This window comes from Channa argus, chromosome 18, assembly GCF_033026475.1.
Source record: "Channa argus isolate prfri chromosome 18, Channa argus male v1.0, whole genome shotgun sequence".
Lineage (NCBI taxonomy): Eukaryota > Metazoa > Chordata > Actinopteri > Anabantiformes > Channidae > Channa > Channa argus.
Genome location: NC_090214.1, coordinates 17,053,182 through 17,073,345, shown reverse-complemented (window position 1 = coordinate 17,073,345; position 20,164 = coordinate 17,053,182). Strand labels below are relative to the sequence as shown.

Here is a 20,164-nt window from a genome sequence, read left to right as displayed (position 1 = left end):
CTTACAACACACTAGTGTTTAGAACTGTATCACTGTTAGACCTATAAAAGACTGCAACACTACAAATAATATGTTTCGATAGCCTAGACTTTTGTCCTTGCAGCCTGTCTGGACACTGCTGTTGAAGCTATGACTGTACAATGCCTGGCAGAGTGTATGGTGACCACTGAGTAGCCATTCTGCAGGTTTTGGTCATCTCACATGGTTTTTATAAGTTAATAGCTTGACCTTTTGTACGGGGATTTATTTTTCTTTGCTCTTTAAAAAGGTTTACCCATGTTGGCTCAGAAGGGGGAAGTTTAAGTTCCATGTTTGGCCTTGGAAACAGCTGTGATGAAATTGATCAATCAAAAAATTATAATTTGTTGTGGCTCTAATATTAGACATAGACAGGGCTGGGCAAAATATTGAATTAATTTGAATAATTCAAATATTTAGTTAAAAGATCATCACTTCCTCTGCTGTCACTCAAACACGAGCATGAGCTCTCTGGCGTTACAGTAGCAGATGTCTCGCTTATATGGAGACACCTAGATTTGGGTTGGCTTTGTTAGAAAACAAGCTGAAATAATGGTGGTCACTAACCACCTGTTAGCAACTATTATGTGTGACATGCTCAGGTGCATTCGACCCAACAGTGTGTAGGTCATCTGTGTTTTGAAAGTGTTCAAACCCCCTATGACTATAGGGAGGCCTTACTTTTTGGAATTGTTGCACAACTGCTTCTTGTGTTATACTTTACAGAGTCTGTCTTTACAGTGTAAAAGGAGAACAACCTTTAGTTTATATATAAAAAAAAAATCTATTTGAATTATGACTCGTTAAGACCACTGGAAAAAAAAATCTAGATTTAATTTTTTGGCTTTATTGTGCAGCTTTAGATGTAATAGTAATAAGTAGTTCAAACAAGTCAATTATGATTCTTTAAAGATAATGTCGGCATTTTCTCCATTAAAAGAGCAAATTGTATCAGTCAGGCCCAGGCCCAGCTGATGACCCATAGTTTAATTTCCTGAAACAGCCTGGCACTGTAGTTTTAGACAAATGTTACTGAAACTGTAGTAGGTGCATACACGTGTTAGTCTAGTGATTATTTCCAGCAGCAGATGGGTGTATGTGGGACTGACTCAAACTAAACTGCAGTTCAGAAGTGGAGCTCTATGACAGTCTTGTTGGATTTGTTGGCCATATGAAAACAGCAAACAGAAAATTCCCAGCTCTATTTTTTCTGTCACAGTGTTAGTTCAATGTAAGAAAAAAATCCTTGGCACCACAGATTCATTGGTCATCCTGACAAACGTTAAAGAGCAGTCATCAGCGCATTTAGGTGTGTGTTTGTCAAAGGTTCAGAACCTTCTTTCAGCGGCCGAAGCCTGTCTCATTTTGAGTTGGATGCCACTCCCTCACCCCAACCCGAGCAGGAAATACGATACAGACATTTACATAGCAATAAAGTCAGGGTGAACCTTGCCTGATGAATTACTGTAAGTGGGAGCGGGGCGGACTTTAATTCCAGCCCAGGCTCATAAAAGACTGTAGCCTTTTGACGCTGCCACTGAAGACGATCCTTCAACGTACACTGATGTCACACTTCATTACGCTGGGTGTTACATAAAAAGCAGGGCAATATTACTGGTAGTAAAAGCATTAAAATATGCCCTCCCTTTGGTCCATGAATTACAGTTTTTGTACACTTCACTTGACCATAAAGCATCCTGCAAAGAAAAGCCCCGTCTTTAAATAGGCAGGTATGCTAATCACAGGCCTCTCAGGTGACAAACAGAAAGCTGCTATTCTTTGCAGCTACAAAGGGATTTAAAAAAAGATGCTTTGACCAATCTGATGCTGAGCTCAGGATTTCTCACAGGTGCTTACTGATGCGGGAGAAACAGGTGCAGCATGGGAAACTAACGGTTTGGAGATGGAACGGCTGGTGTGCATTTCACCTCCTCAGGCCATTAATGTTCCCATGTGTCTCAACAGTTTTGTGGCCTCCTGTTTGTGTAGCTGTTGTGATTCTTATGGAAGTTTCCATAGTGTTTACACAGAGTGGTGATTCACTTTGCTTCTTCTTTGCCACCTTTAAAAGAGATAAATCGAAATTTTCAAGTCTCAGGCCAAATCCTCCATCAGTGATCTTGGTGTTTGGCCTGTGTGTGTGTGTATCATCACCAAGTGTGAGATACATTAGATTGTCTTCAAGACAGTGTTAAGAGCTAAAAGGGTTTAAATGTATTTGTCGTAATAGAGCAGCAAAGATTAAAGCATTAGTGCCTGCTCTGTGAACAGCACAGAAAGTCCCTCGGCACCCGCAAAGCTGCTGACTCCTTAAAAAGTAAATACAGCTGGATACATGCACTGTTTCCCTGGAAGTCCTATCACAATCAGTCAGAGCGGATTGAGCGCAGGCATAACACATCATACACAGTTAACATGGCTAATATGCTTTTTTCCCGCATGGACAAACATGAGAGCTTTCCTCTAGTGTGTTGCACCCACAGAGCTCTCAATTCACATTTCAAATGATGACACGGTGGAGTGTAATAGAGCAACGAGCAGCAAGGGGAGGAGCCTTACCTGCCTTTTTCTCCAATTGAAACCTGAATCCCTCTGTTGAGCTTGCCAAGAGCTGACGACACCTCTTTTGAGGCAATGTGGGCTTCTAGCCCGCGAGTATCACATCCTCGGGGACATAAATGTCTGTGTCGCTCGAAATAGTATTGGATTTAAATAATTTTTCATACCGAGCCCTGTCAAACCAAACAAGATGCTTTCCAGATCGTTTTTTCCTAAAGACTTCTTTTTATAAATTAAAAACTTCATTGGCAAAATGTTACATATCCATTTTAGAAGAAAGAAAATCAATATCACTGGTGCATCCTTCACTCTGAATAAAACCGATGAAAAACACGCACACACAGCCTCCATGGCCTTCAGTGTGTTTCTTTTCTCAACAAAGAGCTGGTTGCTTACTGAGCTTTATATCATCAAACCTACACTGTCCTCCTGGAAGTAAAAAACAAACCTAAAGATCATGCATGTAATTTGTGATGAAATTGATTTTAAAAAGAAGGGTTTTTCAAAGACGTAATTCTGGATAATATCTTACTTCAAAACACAGCTTGATCCATCTCTGATGACTTAGAACGGGGTTTTTAATTAGCAGTTCGGATGAATGAAGCTTATTTTTCATATTGCCTTTCAAAGCAGTTGTCTTAAGAAAAGGTTGTGACCATCACACTTCATTTTCTCTTTGACGCTAAAGCCAGCACCGGATGGAGACTTTCATTCAAAAAGAGTTGTATTTCATTGTGGCACTGAAAGGTTTTGTGTTTCTCTGTTACCTGAGAATGCATTGATGGGGCTAAGCCTGTGGGTGAGGGTGGGGATGGGCCTTCAGTTGGAAACAGTTTGACAAATGCATGTGTCTGAGTGTGTGTTTGTGTGGGTGGATTTGGGTGAATGTGATCGGGGCATTCCTGCAAAAAAAGGTAGTGCCTCAGTGAAACTACCTTGAGGGCAAAAAAAAAAGGGGTGGGAATGTTTTATTTATTTATTTATTCTATTTATTTTTCTCCTCGTAGCTCTCAGCACTGCTATTGAAAACAAATACTCTCCACTAGATAGCGAAATGTTTTTGGACATTGACCTTTTAACTGATGTGTTTTTTTTATTTTTTTTTTGCTGCTAAAACTACCTCAACTCTAGAGGGACTTTTCTTTTGACTTTTCACAAGAGAAAATTCAGATTTGGATCTGGAAATATGCTCTTTCAATTTGTCTTACAATGTTTGATTTTACCAAATATACCAGATTAAACAATGTCAACCATTACTCCAGCCAAAGGACGTGCTCAGGCAGATGTACAACCCCAATTTCAAAAAAGTTGGGTGAGAGTTGTGTAAAACGTAAATAAAAACAGAATGCAATGATTTGCAAAGCTCGTCAACCACTATCAGATGTTGAAACTGAGAAATTTTACCATTTCATGGAAAATATTAGCTCGTTTTTAATTTGATGGATCAAACAAAAATGGAGAAGCATTTGAAAACTAATTAGGTCAATTGGCAACAGGTCAGTAACGTGACTGGGTATAAAAGGAGCATTGAAGAGAGACAGAGCCTCTTGAGTGTAAAGGTGGGGAGAGGTTCACCAATCTGTGACAAACTGCATCCAAAACTTGTGGAACAATTTCAGATAAATTTTACTTAACGTAAATTGTAAAGACTCCCACCAGATACAATATATAATATCATCAAAAGATTCAGAAAATCAGGTGGACAGCATTCCTCTCCTAAAACTCCAGCAACTGGTCTCCTCACTTCCCAGATGTTTACAGACAGTTGTTAAAAGAAGACCGCATGCTAAACAATTATCTTGTATTGTGAATAAAATATGGGTTGATGACATTTGCACATCATGGCATCCTGTTTTTATTTAAGTTTACACAACCTCCCAACTTTTTTGGAATTGGGGTTGTAAATGGGGACTGCTAAGGGTTGAAATATCAGTCTGTTGCAACACTAAAGAGCTGGGATTCAGGCCTTTTTAACATTTTTTATACATAATGAATGTATTTTAAAGATTACCCGGAGTTGTTTAGAATTTTTACATTTCCATCAGGACACAAGAGCACACACTCTCCCCGTTGAAAATCAGGCTAACAATAAAATAAAATTTGCATTAATCATGAGCAGCTACTCAGACTGACGTAATACTAAAGTAGAGTAGCAATAGTTAAATAATATTCTGTAAACTGGGTTTGGAGGTGAATGTGGAGCGAAGAGGTTGCTGTTACACAGTTGAGACTTCAACAGGATGTGTCTGAACAGTAGAACGTGTCTAAGTTCACTAACGAAGTAACATTGCTGGAGGCAGCTGGCTTAGCTTTAGCATCGATACAACATTGAATTCCTTAAGAAACATCATTCACAGCTGTATTTAGAAAAATAATAATTCTTGGGCAGTTAGTATTTATGGTGAACTTTCAACTTCCTGCCTTTCTGTTCACCAGGCTGCAATGCAAACTCCATCTACAGAAGCTACTGTGTGTGTGTGTGTGTGTGTTCCATGCCACCCTCTGGACAGCGGCTTATCCTCTCATATCTGATTTCACTGGTGGGTGGGATGTTCCAGTGGGAGCAGTTTCAACATTCTCTGAATGGGAGATTGGGAATTTTTAAATAACTTAAAGTCACATGGAGAAAGTTTTGTAATTTGCCAGCACAGCAGGCCCCCACCATCACCTTAATCCACCCCAAAGCTCATTTCTTGTTTTTTTTGTTTTAGTTTAGTTTTGTCTTAGTTTTTGTTAGCCATAATACTAACTCTATAAATGGAACCAAGGGGCCTAATTACTTGAGATCAACAGTACATGAAAGTATGTGGCCATAAATGAGTACAAAATGGTTGAATAAATTTGCAAAATAAATAAAAGAAATGAAACAACAACCTTACTGTAGCTGGTGCTGAACCATTTCTTGTAATACACAACCTGCAATTAACACACAACAATACAATTCCCCAGTGTTTTATTTTAAGCTATTACTATTAGAAGTACTTTTCATTATAAGATTTAAAAATTATAGCTAGAAGGTCCCCAGTCTAAATTCACCAGCCAGCTGCAGCCTTTCTGCGTGGAGCTTCTATGTTCTTCATGCTTGCGTTGGTTTCCTCCAGGTACTCCGTTTCCTCCCACAGTCCAAAGACAGGCATGTTAGTTTAAATGGGGATTTTAAAATTGCCAGTAGGTGTGAATGTGACTGTGAATGGTTGTGTGTCTGTGTATGTCTCTGTGTTGGTCCGGAGACCTGTCCATGCTGTGATGGGCTCAGTCCTCAAACAACCCTGAACAGGATAAAATGTTCAATATGATGAATGAATAATTTTTATAATTACTTTTTTTCTGTGGGAAGGAGGAAGTATTTTATTTTCATCCACAACACAATGGTGAGATTTACCTAATTTAACTACTCACTTGGTTTGTTTTGCATAGTACTAACATGCTGAACCTTGTGTTGCTCACTTGTTTTCCTTTCTCCCATCCACAGCACAAACGTGACACCCAGATTATATGTGCGAGAGTCACAAGGGTCTAAATTAAAAACTCTCCTGCATCCACGTATTTCTCACATGGCAGCAGTTTTGGCATTAGGTCACGCTCTCACTCCAACCCCACCTTCCTTTTCCTTTATCTGGTGATAAAGATGAAGAAAACATCCCTGCATCCCTGCCAATCTTTCTCTGAGGTGCTATAGTGACCTTTATCACTCTGAGCCTGTAAAGATGGGAGAGGAAACACACTGCCACAGGTCAAAGGGTAGGATTTTGAAATGCACTAATCCCTAAAATGTATGCTGATGTGTGTTTTGCTCTCCTCCCCTCTTTTCCCTGTGGATTTAGTCCCCTTTGGCAGCTTGGAAAAGCAAATAGGGTTATCGCTGCAAACATGCCTAACTCCCACTTCCTAGTTTTTTTGACTGTCAGGACTGTCCCTTCCTGCCACCAGAAATCAGCTTCTTTTAATAATTAACAACACAACAAATACATCCCAGTGTCACTGAGGTTTCCATGCTGCACTGCGTTTGCTGTTTTTCCTGGGAATGTGCAGAGAGATGACTTTGTGACCTTACATCACACGTTCATCGAATGTTTCTCTTTACCCACTCTGTACTATACTATTAGGTTGTTGGACTAGCGTCCGTCTGATAAAGAGTTATGAAGATCTAGGCAGCAAGCTGGAAAAGATAAAGATGTCGATGTTGTGTGCTGTGCTCCGGCTTGAGGGAGCCGTCACCTGGCAACCAGGAGATCACATTTCTGAGTTTGTGTGTGTGCCTGTGTTAGCTGTTATTTGTGTGTGCTTGTGGCCGTTTCAGGCAACAATTTAGGACAGTGTTCTTTTTCAGCAGATTATCACACTCCGTCAGTTACACACACGACAGGTGAAATTAGAATCACCTGCCGATGTGGTTCTGCTCCTCACACTTGCCCCCTTACCTTTTTTTTTCTGTTGGCACTCTGTTTCTGTAGGACGGGTGTCTCTGGTACGAATCACTGCCCTGAGGCTGGAGGGCTTGCAGCTGGATGACCAGGGCTTGTACGAGTGTCGAATCCTCTTACTGGATAAACCAACAGATGAGCTGCGAAACGGCACCTGGACACTGCTTTCTGTAACCGGTGAGGTTTATAGTGTGTGTGCGTGTGTGTGTTTGTCATTTTGCTTGATTTATGGGTGTTTTTGAAGAGGATTTAAAATATTTAGCTTACGACAAAATGAGTGCTTCAAACATAAGGGACTGAAATGAAGCCTGTGTGTATGTTAAATAATACTTAATCCAGATGGTGCCCCCCACCATCTTTACAGGGCATCCACAAAGTATTCACAGCGCTTAATTTTTCCACATTTTGTTATGTTGCAGCTTTATTCCAAAATCGATCAAATTCATTATTTTCCTCAAAGTTCTACAAACAATACCCAATAATGATAATGTGAAAGAAGTTTGTTTGAAATCTTTGCAAATGTATTTAAAATAAAATCACATGTACATAAATATTCATTGCCTTTGCCATGACATGCAAAACTGAGCTCTGGTGCATCTTGATTCCAATGATCATCCTTGAGATGTTTCTACAACTTGATTGGTGTCCAGCTGTGGGAAATCAGTTGATTGACATACATCTGTCTAAATAAGGTCTCACAGTTAACAGTGCATGTCAGAGCACAAACCAAGCCATGTATCCAAGGAACTGTCTGTAGACCTCAGAGACAGGATTATATCAAGGCACAGATCTGGGGAAGGGTACAAAAACATTTCTGCAGCATTGAAGGTCCCAATGAGCACAGTGACCTCCATCACCTGTAAATGGAGGAAGTTTGGAAACACCAGGACACTTCCTACTGAGGGCCGGCCAAACTCTGCGATCGAGAGAGATGGGCCTTATTTGGGGACGTGACCAAGAACTCGATGGTCAACCTGGCCAATACCATCCCTACAGTAAAGCATCGTGGTGGCAGCATCATGTTGTGGAGATGATTTTCAGTGGCAGGAACTGGGAGACTGGTCAGTATCAAGGGAAAGATGAATGCAGCAATGTATGGAGACATCCTTAATGAAAACCTGTTCCATAGAGCTCTGGACCTCAGACTGGGGCGATGGAGTTCATATTTCAACAGGACAGGGACCATAAGCACACAGCCAAGATAACAAAGGAGTGGCTCCGGGACAACTCTGTGAATGTCTTTGAGTGGCACAGACAGAGCCCAGACTTGAACCCGATTGAAGATCTCTGGAGAGATCTGAAAATGGATGTGCATCGACGCTCCCCATCCAAGCTGATGGAGCTTGAGAGCTGCTGCAAAGACGAATGGGAGAAACTGCCCGTAAATAGGTGAACCAAGGTTGTAGAATCATGCTTCAATTGGTGCTTCAACAAAGTGTTAAGCAAAGGCGGTGAATACTTACTTACATGTGATTTTTTGTATTTGTTTTTTATTTTTAAATAAATTTCAAACATGGATGCACTGTATCAGTCAAAACATATACAACCAAGATGAAAAACTTTCAAATATTGCATAACATACAGCACTGGAACATACAGACTTAGGTTAAGTCTAGTTAGGTTTTTGGTCTCTTTAACTCATTAGATTGTCCATGATTCAAATCATAATTATGACAATTTCAGACAGTATTTCCTTTACATACTACTGTATGTAAATTGAAAAAAAAAACTTTGTTGTGGAAACCCCTGATAGGGAACAGCTGAAAGGAAAAGAAGAAGACTCAACCTTGCAAATAAAAGAACGTGAGCCAGACTGTGACGTGTTTCTGTATTCGCAAACCCTGTATTGGGGTGTAACCCATTACTAGTAATTCATTACTGTAATATTATTAGCCACCTCACTAACATGCAGGGTAAAAATTACAAGTCACAAAACAGCTTGTTAAAATGTTACTTTGGTTATCGTTACATCAAATATTGTTATCAAATCCAACATTTAATATTCATGTGAAAAAACAACACTGTTACTGTTAGAAATAACATTACAAATCATATACTACTAAACAGTTTAACCAATTATGTTATTATAGCAAAATGAAATTGGATGGATTATGTTAAAACATATAAACATACATATATATAAACAAGGGAAAGATGGCCATTATGGAGTTTTTGTTTTTTTTTAAACCAGAAAATGATCTCTGTGCCTAAACATGAAAAAGAGAAGATGTAAATGTTTTAGCAGTATGTAAATTATTATGAGTGTAACTAACCTCATATGTTGTGCATAATAATAAGATTCACTTTCTTTACAATGGTGTAGTTTCAACTACTGGTCATATTCTGGCCAATGCTTGCATATATACACCGATCACGCATAACATTATGACCACCTGTACAATGTGATGCAATCTAATACAGTGGCTCTGCCATGAACTCTACTTTTATAAGGTTATAAGTTCTGAATTTTAATTCTAATATGTGTTTATTATTGAGGTCACAGAGGAGTCATACTGGAGTGCATTACAACAAGGCATGTTTTCTAATGTTTTGGTCGCCCTATTTAAATAAATGAGGCGGCCAAAATATTAGATCGTTCGATTTTTACATGTCATGTGTGGTCATAATGTTACGCCTGATCAGTGTAAATACAGCTATTTAAACTGCACTTGTATCCAACAGTCTGTCCTCTGCACACATTGTTTTGGATTTACTTTATTTTGTAAGTCACTACCTAATCATTCCGTGACAGGCTCTATAATACAGCTTTACTGTGTAACACGTCTTTAAATTTAAAAAGTTGTTAAAACTTTGAGACAGATCAAGCCATTTTGATAAGTTTCAACACTCTTCATGAGGGTTTTGGAAAAAGTCCTTTCTGACTCTGAGTTATAACCATAAGTACTGTACTGATAGGTGTAAATAATAAATCTAAATATGAAATATGCATCATTATTTTTGTGCTTTGAAGTTTAACTCTATTTAGGGTAAAAACCTTTGCAGTGACTCTACGCATAAACGAACAGAAGAAAGTAACAGTGCACGGTACAGATCAAAGGGAGGTGAAACGGTTTCACCGAGCTGGTCTGTGTGAGCGTCAGGTTAGAGAAGAGAATTATAATAGATTATGACTTTGTACTTGAGGCTATTGATATAACTTCACTGACATGCCCTGCAGGTAAACTCCTCACATCCTATTGTTTGTACTCTGCTTCCAAATATGAGATTGTCAGTGGCCTTCACAGGCTGAAAATGCAGAACAAAAAGAAAATTGTGGTTTCAGAGCACACTGCTTTTTGTGTGTGACTAAACAAAGCATTGTGCAGGTTTCTTTTTAGAATTACACACCAGAGTTTTTGCTGGTCTCTTCTCAGTAGACAGTACAACAAACCTCTTCCACCTGTAATTTAGATAGGAAAAGAAAAAATAAAGATATTATGAAGAGATGAGTCCCGAGAAAGTCTGTTACAGTGCTGAAGTAAGTGGTTTGTTGAAGTTCGGAGTGTTTGCAGACTTTAAAAGCCTCAGTCTTTGCTCTTTCATGAGATCTGAGACTTAAAGTGCAGCAAAACGTTCCTGTTAGCAGATCTAAAAGGCAATGTTTGTAAGTGACATTTTCACTTCAGGATGTGAAATTATAATGTAACTTGATGTCAGTAAACTGCACAGAGTGTGCTACACGGCGGAGCTGCTGTCATGCTCTATATGAACTGACAAAAAAAGCCTTTTAAAAAAAATGCATTGTTCACTAGTCCAGCTTTTGCTTTGCACTTTTATTTCTCATTGCAGTTTTCAGAAGACAGTGTGAATGTTTAGATTCCGCTGTCAGTCCAGACAGAAAATGTCCCTCTTTCATTTGTGTTATTTGCTTAAATCCTAAATGGGGTAGAAGAGAAGATCTTAGGTTTATTTATGGAAAATCCTGTTTCTTTTGCAGAAAATACAGTGTATCGTCACCTAAATTGTTACTTTAATGGTTTATTTCCTAGCTCCACCCACCTTCACCAAATCCCCACCTTATTTGATGGAGGCACTTGTTGGAGGTCAACTCACCCTTTCCTGTGTTGCCAATGGCAACCCTGCTCCAACAATCACTTGGCTAAAGGATGGCACTATAATTCAAAGAATAAATGATCAGGTATGTGTGAATGAATTATACAAGTGTGTGATCTATTTATGTATTTCTATCTTTTTGTCTGTTACATTTAGCAACCATATTTGTTATTTAACTATTTATTTATTTCACTATATTGATTTGCTTCATTTAAATTCTCCTCCAAAAGTTAATGAACAGCAAGGTTAATTTGTGTTTGCTCTACACTGAAGATTTTCTTTCTTTAAGCTTTTATGTTCTGTCACTCAGTGGACCAGTGTTTGCTGTCTTTCCACATTTATCACATTCCAAATTGCAGTAATGGTTATGCCGAATGTTTCTGCAGTGCCTCAGATTGATTTTGCCTTTGTCTGCAGCTCTTTTCTCAGATTCACAATGGTGTGAGTTTTTCCTATAGATAGTTCTCTGGTCTTCATATTGTTTTCTTCTATTCTTAATTTTAACCAAGGTTCAAATGAAGAGTAGTAATTGAGAACACATGGGTAAGAAACACCTCTCAGTCATATGTTCCACGATTTTTGTTCACTGACAATTAAGTGAACAGCAAACACAAATGAACTGGCTTTGTTGTTTCAGTGCAGCGTAGCAGGTAGCTACTGTATCTTTTTGCAGTAAAAACATTGCATTCTAGATATTACTATGTACAGTAAAAATATTTAGTCCTTCAGTCTTAATTCCTGCTCGTTAGTTATCGTTTCCTCACAGGACAGGCCTCCGTCATCAGTAATATACACTCAATGGCCACTTTATTAGATACACATGTACGGTCTAATGCAATCAAATACAGCAGCTCTGCCATGAATTCTACTTTTACAATGTCCTAATTTCTCACTTTTTAAGTTGTAACTACCAGAAAGGTGATAATTCTCTCTGTTTATTATTGGGTCCATAGTGGGTAGTGGAGTAATACTAGATTGCATTAGAAGAGGTGGTTTTAATGTTTTGGCCAACCTTAATAAGATTAAATGAGGGGGTCAAAACATTAGAACCATCACTTAATATAATGCACTATACAATAAAAATAAATACATTTGAAAATGTATTAGGTGTACCTAATAAAGTGGCCAGTGTGTATTACTAATGAGGGAGGCCTGTCCAGTGAGTGTAGCCTTTACACTCTTATATATCTAATATCTACTATTTAATATTTTACTTTAGGCTTAAATATTTTACCGGAAGATGTTTAATGTAGTAGCTAACTTAAGCAAGTGTGTACTGTATTTGTGGAATATTTTATTTGCTCTAAAAATGTTTAGAATAGTTTGAAAAGGCCATCTGAAAAGTTTGGAGTGAGTAGACAAGATTTTGCTTCATTTTATTTATTTATTTTTTTTTAGATTCACAGAATTCCAGACAGTTTTAGCAACTTGTTTTTTTATAAACACTGACTGGCACCAAACCTAGCATCATTTTGGGCCAACAAAATTGTTACAATTTGTCAGTAAATGCTCTCTCCTGTGGCATATAGTGATTTGTATTTATTTAATTTTGTAAAATATTAATTAATTACAAAAAATTATAAAAACATATTTTTTAATGTTGCATGCTAGTATGTTTGAGTTATACATAATGTTGGAGGATATATACATAATACATAATTCAAATACCCAAGTAAACAAATTGCACGATTGTCGACAATTATACATTTGTTTTTGGTCACTGTCAGATGAATCTTTGAGTGCAGAACATAAACATAATCTCTAAAACTAAATAACTTGGTTATTTTGTCATAAATATTTTATATTCGAGACAAATAAAGAGTTAAAGCTGCAATTTCCGGGTAACATTCTAATACACACGATTTTGCTCTGCAGAGTAGATGGAACCTATAGTGACTTTCCATCCATCAATTGTCTCTTTCTTATGTATCTCTGTCTGTCTCTTTGTCTATTTGGACACTTTCTATAAAACATTCACCATTGGAAGTTTTCACCTTTTTATTTATTTTTTCAACATTGAATCATGGTTGATTTATTTTGCTTTTTTGACAGCTACCTTACCCCTCAGAGTCTTTCATGTCAAACTTAAACCATATCTCTCCAAATCTGTATCTCTGTCTGTCTATCACATGTATCTAATGCACTGTTTGCGTCCATCCACCTCTCTGTTAATCTGTCACATCATATTTACCAGGAGGGAGCCTTATCTCTGCAAGCGGTGAGTGCACAGTCAGCAGGACAGTACGCTTGCCACGCCTCTAACTCAGAGGGAAACGTGACTTGCGTGACGACAGTGAAGATCAAAGGTCAGTTGTTGCCTGACGGCCTGTCTGTACGCCTGCCATTTCCTTCGGTGTCTGTGAAATCTGTGTGCATGACTGGCTGGGAGCCACCATAATTTACATTTCTATTTCTCTCTCTTGCATCATATGACAGAGTGCTAAGAGAAACACAAAATGAAGTCGATGTACTCAGTCCCTGTGTAGATAATGTTGATATCACGATATAAGACAAGATATCAATTGGGATTTTGGGGCGACCTTTTTTGTGATAAAGATTTGTGTTTTTCCTGCTTTTAGAGAACCTTTTCTGAGCTTTCTGAGCTGCCGTAGATGAGTGAAATCTCCAAATGTCTCCCTTTGGATATAAAATCAATTGATTTTTTTTTTTTTATCAATCTCTCTTCAGGTTTGTAACCAAACAATAAATGAGATCGCTCCAAAAACGAATGCATTCTTAACAAATTCACAAAAGTTTTCACTTTGCAGATTTTCCTGTCCGGTTTAACGACACATACAGTCCGTGTAGCATATGCAAATATGCCACTGCGTATCATTGGATTACACCGACACACCACTGCATAATACACTGTGGAATTTATTTCTGACTTCTTTCTGTACTCCTACTCGTACTCCTACTGCTGATTTCCTCTGGAGAGGCAGGAGTCCTCTGGTGCGCAGGGAAGTATTTTGTTGTGGCATAATGTCTCCTTGAGGTTTCACAGCATTTTTGAGTCTCTCAGTTGCAGTGGTCCAATTTTTGAATAATAATCATCCTGAGCTCACACTGCCGTAATATTTTTCAGTCTCAGTCACTTTATCTGAGCTTTGGCTGTGTTTATTCCAGCATTGCCACATGGATGGATTAGAGTAGACTAATAGCTGATCTGGATGTAGTCAGTCTAAAAGCCTTTAGTAACCTCTAAACTGTCAGTCATGTACACATCCACGGTGCATTTCATTATATGAAACTGATCGGTAATGACTGCTGCAGAGATCATGTGGTTATTTATACATGAGACATGTGGTGTGTTAAGCCTCTTTTATTAGCTCTTTGCAAATTGCACACGCGTGTAGGTCGACATGGCAGAAGGATGAAATAAATGTGACATAGGAGCACCTCTCTATAGAGCCTGTATTTCATTAGTTTCCCAGGAAATGACATTGCTATACATGACTGCACGAGGTCTCAGGAATATTGTGATATCACCTTTTATTTTTTAGAAGATTAAATTGATGTTTCAACATAACATCAATTCTCAAACCTCTTGACACTGTATAAAATTTTGTTGCTTGATTCAGTTTTTGCAGAAACTTTACCGTTGTTTCCCAAGTGGATTAAACTGCTTTTGTAATAGTAACTGAATGAGCAAATCTGTTCAGCGTGTTTAGCGTCGTCAATCGTTGTTAATGTTTTAAGAAGAGCAACAGCATTTCTGAAAATAGGCTTAAACAGTGTGTGTGTGTGTGTGTGTGTATCTTCAACATAATTTGACAGATATCTGACAGTTTTCTGACATTTTATAGACTAAAGAATCAATTAAAGTTGAAACGATAAGTTACTTTATAAATGGATATACTGTATGTGTGATGTCATTTGTAACCTGCCTCTCTCTAGGTCCACCTGTCATCATTGTTCCCCCGGCAAACACATCCCTCAACATGTCCCAGGATGCACTTCTCCGGTGCCAGGCTGTAGCTGATCCCCCCAACATGACCTACGTGTGGCTGAAAGGTGGAGAAAATGTCTATCACATAGAGTGAGTGCAATCATTTTGCTTTGTTCCTGAGCCATCCGTTTTTACCCTTTGATGTTTTATGTAATGCATTCCAGGAGGTGGATTTTTTTTTTTTGTCTGTAAGCACAGAAATGGTTGTTACACCTGATTCTTATCTAACGTTGCACTATAGAACTTTGTAAAACCTAATATTTCACAGAGAAGAACAGAAAACCCTACAAATGAAAAAGCAACACAGTAGTGGAACCGTCAGATTATTTAAACATAAGGATCAAAAAAGGTCGTAACCTTTTGTGTCACAATGAAAACTACATGTGTTAACCAGTGTCTGACCGGCACACTGCACCACAGGTGAGATCTTTGCAAGAGAAAAATATGCTTGTTTATGTCGACAGACACTAAACTCTCCTTCTTTGCCACTGGTTTTAGTTCTGGCTCATAGAGATTTAGTGCATGAAAGCAAGTGCCAGTGGACCAAACAAATCCAGAAACATTTCTTAAAAGCCTGTCTGACATGTCCTCATGTGCTGGTCCACTGAATGATTTGATGACAAAGCTTAGTTTTCCTCTAAAACCAACATTGAGTAAGTGCAGCTGCTTTAAAAACAGATCCAATACCTTTCCTCGCCTTGGCTTTTGCACATGCGTTGCTATATTCTAAGAAGTCACTAAATAAGTATTAGTAACTTGAGTACAGGCCAGTCGTAGAGCATGTACTATCTTAGATAGTGGACCGCATGCAAACGCAAAAATGAGCTCATGAAATTTACAGTAATTTGACTCAAAAACATCAATTTTATATGTTGCTATTTTTCAATATTTTATTATGCACTCAAAACCTCTGCCCCCCAGGAATGAAACTCTTTACACTTATGTTGCATTCTTTGCATGTTGGGAGACGCTCCATGTATGACATGTTACTCTCAACTGCGACTTTACTAACTTCCTTGATCTTAAAATAGCAACACTTAGTGAACAACTGTTACATCTTGATAATGTTACTGCATTGCCAAAGATGGTTCCTTGGGGCCATACACACCACTCTGTAGGTTTTTGCTATTCACAAAGACAGAGTTTTGTGTTTGTCACCTGAAAGTCTCTATGGACATTACTGCTTTAGTAGTTGCTGCATGTATAGTTGCAAGTAAAACATTTAAAGAGTCTTGTCACATGGACTTAACTTTGGTAATGCTTTTACAGGTCAACCGAGAAAGACCATGTTGGAAAAGGGTTTTGTTTTTTTCTGTAGGGCAGAACAAAGGAGTTGTCCTGTAATCAGGCCTGCATTATTCCTCCCGTTACTGCCCTGGAGAGCAAGAGCAATATTACTGAGATCATAAAAGGTGGATTTGTTGCTACTTCTGGTGTGAATTTCACATCAGCATTAAAAATATGTGCACACCAAAGGTTAGTAGCTTGGGGCGTGACATTTTCAGCCAGGGGTTCAAGTCAGAGCACAACTAGTCCTTTAGTTTTTTCTGTAATGTTTTGCACATCCGTAATAATGTGTGTTATGTTTAACAGCACAGAATTGTATCATATAAGTTTAAAAATAACAGTACACACATACCAAAAATACATACTCTACTTGTTCCAGTAGCAAAATCTGAAGGCTAATTAGCCCAAGCTAAAATGGATGATATTCAATATTTAAGTATAATATAAGTATAGAATTAATGATAATATATTCTGTCACAGAGTATATGTTGTCATATCCATCACCTCACAGGCTAAGAGACTTCACCATCTTTGGTGAACAGCTTGTTTGCATTGATGTCCTCTGGCATTCGGTCCCACCTTACAATAGTAATGTAGTACTAAAGTGTACTCACAAGGCACTTTTCATTCTGCTAATAATGCTTCCTCCCGTCTTCACTCCTCCATTCCCCAGCCCATGACCCCAAAGTTGATTGAGGATGTTCAGATATTTAAATTTGTCTCAGAGGAGCTGAGGTATGAGGAGAGAGGAAACTCCCAGAGGAGCGCTGCACAAGGATTCACATATGTTTTATAGGTTTTTTTAATATATGGCAAGACCCTTTTAGCTCGAATCTACTCAATAATTGGTCAGCTGATCTGATGGGACACGTGTGTAGAATCTGATTTGGGAAACATTTCTTTGCTCATTATATCATAAGCCAATGCTTTTACAAACTTTTCTATTCAGACTTTTTTAAGCTATTTTTGTTTCTTACTCATGTCTGTTTTTTCAACGTATATATAATATTGAAAAGACTTTCATTATTTAAGTGTTTTTATCGATGCACAAATAATCACTCATTTTCAGGACTTTGTTTTCCAGCTCATGAGCCTAAAACTGATTGTGGGTCTTTCAGTCTTTTACATACTTCTCAGAGGAGACGAGGTGCATCACACATATCACCAAGCTTTTTAGCCTGTTTGAGCAAGTTGTTTTACATTTAAGGCAAATTTAGTGTCATTGCTCTCATCAGTGCTGTTTCCAGTGGGCTGTACTTGCTCAACACTGAAGAGTGGATGAAGTTAGCACCCAGCTACTTTACTATGAAAGAACCAGATGTTTACATTCATCAGGTAGACAGACACACGACTACATGAATTCCAATGTTGCTCCTTGTCTGTTTGATGTGTAAATAGACAATTGTTACCCAACATTTTAGAATACCTTTATAAGGCAGGGTAACACCCGGCATATGTATCAACCTGTTTAATGTTGACTTAATGAAAACATAATGTCATAGTCTCAGTCTGTACACGGTGCATACTGCCCATAAATAAAATGAAAAGGCCTCACTCACTGGATGAGCTTTTCTGAAGGAGAGGTTGCACAATAGCAGGGTTTAGTGCCAGTGGAGAATGGTTCACAATTGCCAACACATCATCCATCAGACAATTGAATGCTCTCCTAAATGGTGGCTGGGAAAGGGTCAGTTGAGCAGGTAGAGGACTTCATTTGCATTACTTCTATCTATCACACACATATTGCTATTCATTACAGTTACACTCAGGTTAATACTTAACCTGATTCTGATGTTGGGAAAAAGTTTTAGAGAGGCTTTTTGGAACTGATACCCCGAGAACAGCAATGAAAAATTGTTCTGATAATCTATTAGTCATTTTTGGAAATGTGCTTTTACAAATGGAGAGATGTTCGCTTTAGATTTTCCCCGCTTACAGTCACTGGCCACTTAATTAGGTACACCTGTACAATGTAATGCAATCCAATACAGCAGCTCTGCCATGAATTCTACTTTTACAAGGTTATATTTTCTCAGTTTTTAAGTTGGAACTGTGAAAGGGTTATATTATTGATGTCATAGTGGGTAGTGGAGTCGTACTGAAGTGCATTATAAGAAGAGGTGGTTCTAATGTTTTGGCCACCCCATTTAATTTTGCACTTAACTAGAGTACTCACCAATTTACACCACTGTTTAATGGCACCAGTTACTTACAACTGGCCAAAATCAAAAGTCTTGATGGAGTACTTCAAACCACCTGATTAGGGTACTTTCTTAAAGTTGCTGTCTGTACTCAGCCTATAATCTTTTATGGGGTTTAGAAGGCATCACTCTGTAACCTTGCCCTCAAATTACATGTAGCCAGGTTTTTGATGAGTCTTTGAATGAAACAATGAGTCAGCTTTGTGTCACTCTCTTTAGGAAGTTGGAATGTCTGTCCTAAACTTTCATCCAAATCATGTCAATATTTTAGGCTGATCACTGTAATAATTCTGAATCAGACCACCCATGTTCAGAGCCAGCAGCTTTTGAAAAAATATTGGTTCAAACACTACACCTGATACAATGGGTCATAAACAACAAGTAAGACTCTTGTACTAAATGGAGAATCCCATTTCAGAACAAGCTGAAGAATTCTTTATACATCAGTTCATACTGTTGCTTAACTCTGCAGTATGTAATTCAAATACATTTTTTTAAGAACAGAGATATGCTTTACAACTTAACCTAATGTGTAGAGGTGATGTTATGTTATGACGCAGACTCTCTGAAGAGAACGGGCTGTGAATATTAGATGTCACTTCTAAAATCAAGTCTTGTGCGTCACATGCTGATCCAAAAGAGTGTCGATCTCAATTTCCAAAAGTTGCAAAATGGGGCTTTACCCAAAATCATGTTAAGAGAGATTTGAATACAAAGGATTGGATCAGCCGAGTCTTAACTTGTCTCATTTCCACTTGAGCTGACTTTTAAAACTTTATTTGATTTTATTACTGAGTGATAGCTGCTAAATTTCTATAAAAACATTCTGAAATGTATTTAGATATTATAAATGAATATACATTGTAAAAATTACTATACTAAAATGTCTTACATTTTTCAATTAAATTATACGTAATGAGGGTGCTCTGGCTTTAGGACTCAAAACACAAAGTTTATAACTTGGGCTTGACTTGGAGTTCGATTCAAAACTTTATCCCATGTCTCCTGTTAAAATCATCAAAGAAGAAGAAAAAGTGGAAGCTTCACATGGTTGTGATCTTACAACAAATAGTCACTTGAAAAGTGAGTGGACAGAAAATTGTCATCGTTTTGAATTTACATTAATAAAAAATGCCAAACTTTCTATGTTTCCTTCACCTTAAATGGATATGCTGATTTTGTTTAACTTTAGCTAGTGAGTATAATTATGCACATTTACTCACCATCCTTTCAGTAGCAGAACAGTATTGCTGAGAACACAAAGAGCTAAAAGAGAAGATAAGAGAAGATAAAAAGATCTAAAACAATTCTTTGTGAGTTTGTTACAGTGAATGACCCCTTACACATGATTCACTGTTGATATCAAAATATTACTGAGTGGAACTTAATGAACAGCAACATTCAGTCTCACAGGTTGATGTCAGTGCAAAGAGGGAAAAACATTAGTGATGAGACATATCCAGGTTGCTTCCAGTATGTGAGTCTGACCTATATGGTAATTAGCCCAAATGTGTGATTGAGAGTCATCCCACGATCACACATCATCAGTGTGTGTACTGTTCTGTATGTAGCCTGTTTGTGAGGCAGCCGGGTTACTCTGTTTTTTTTCTTCCTCTGCGTTCACTGTAAATGTGAGAATGTATAAAATGAGTGGGCACCCCTCATCCTACTAC

General features: G+C 38.1%; 1 protein-coding gene across 2 annotated transcripts in view; it reads left to right on the top strand.

The window, feature by feature from the left end:
- igsf9a (immunoglobulin superfamily, member 9a) overlaps nt 1-20,164 on the top strand; it is a 49,531-nt gene that overhangs the window by 10,325 nt on the left and 19,042 nt on the right. For both annotated transcript variants that reach the window (XM_067484213.1, XM_067484214.1), the window contains exons 4-7: nt 7,032-7,178; nt 10,991-11,139; nt 13,249-13,360; nt 14,952-15,093. In XM_067484213.1, the coding sequence (XP_067340314.1) occupies nt 7,032-7,178; nt 10,991-11,139; nt 13,249-13,360; nt 14,952-15,093 (550 nt within the window). The remainder of the gene's footprint in view (nt 1-7,031; nt 7,179-10,990; nt 11,140-13,248; nt 13,361-14,951; nt 15,094-20,164) is intronic.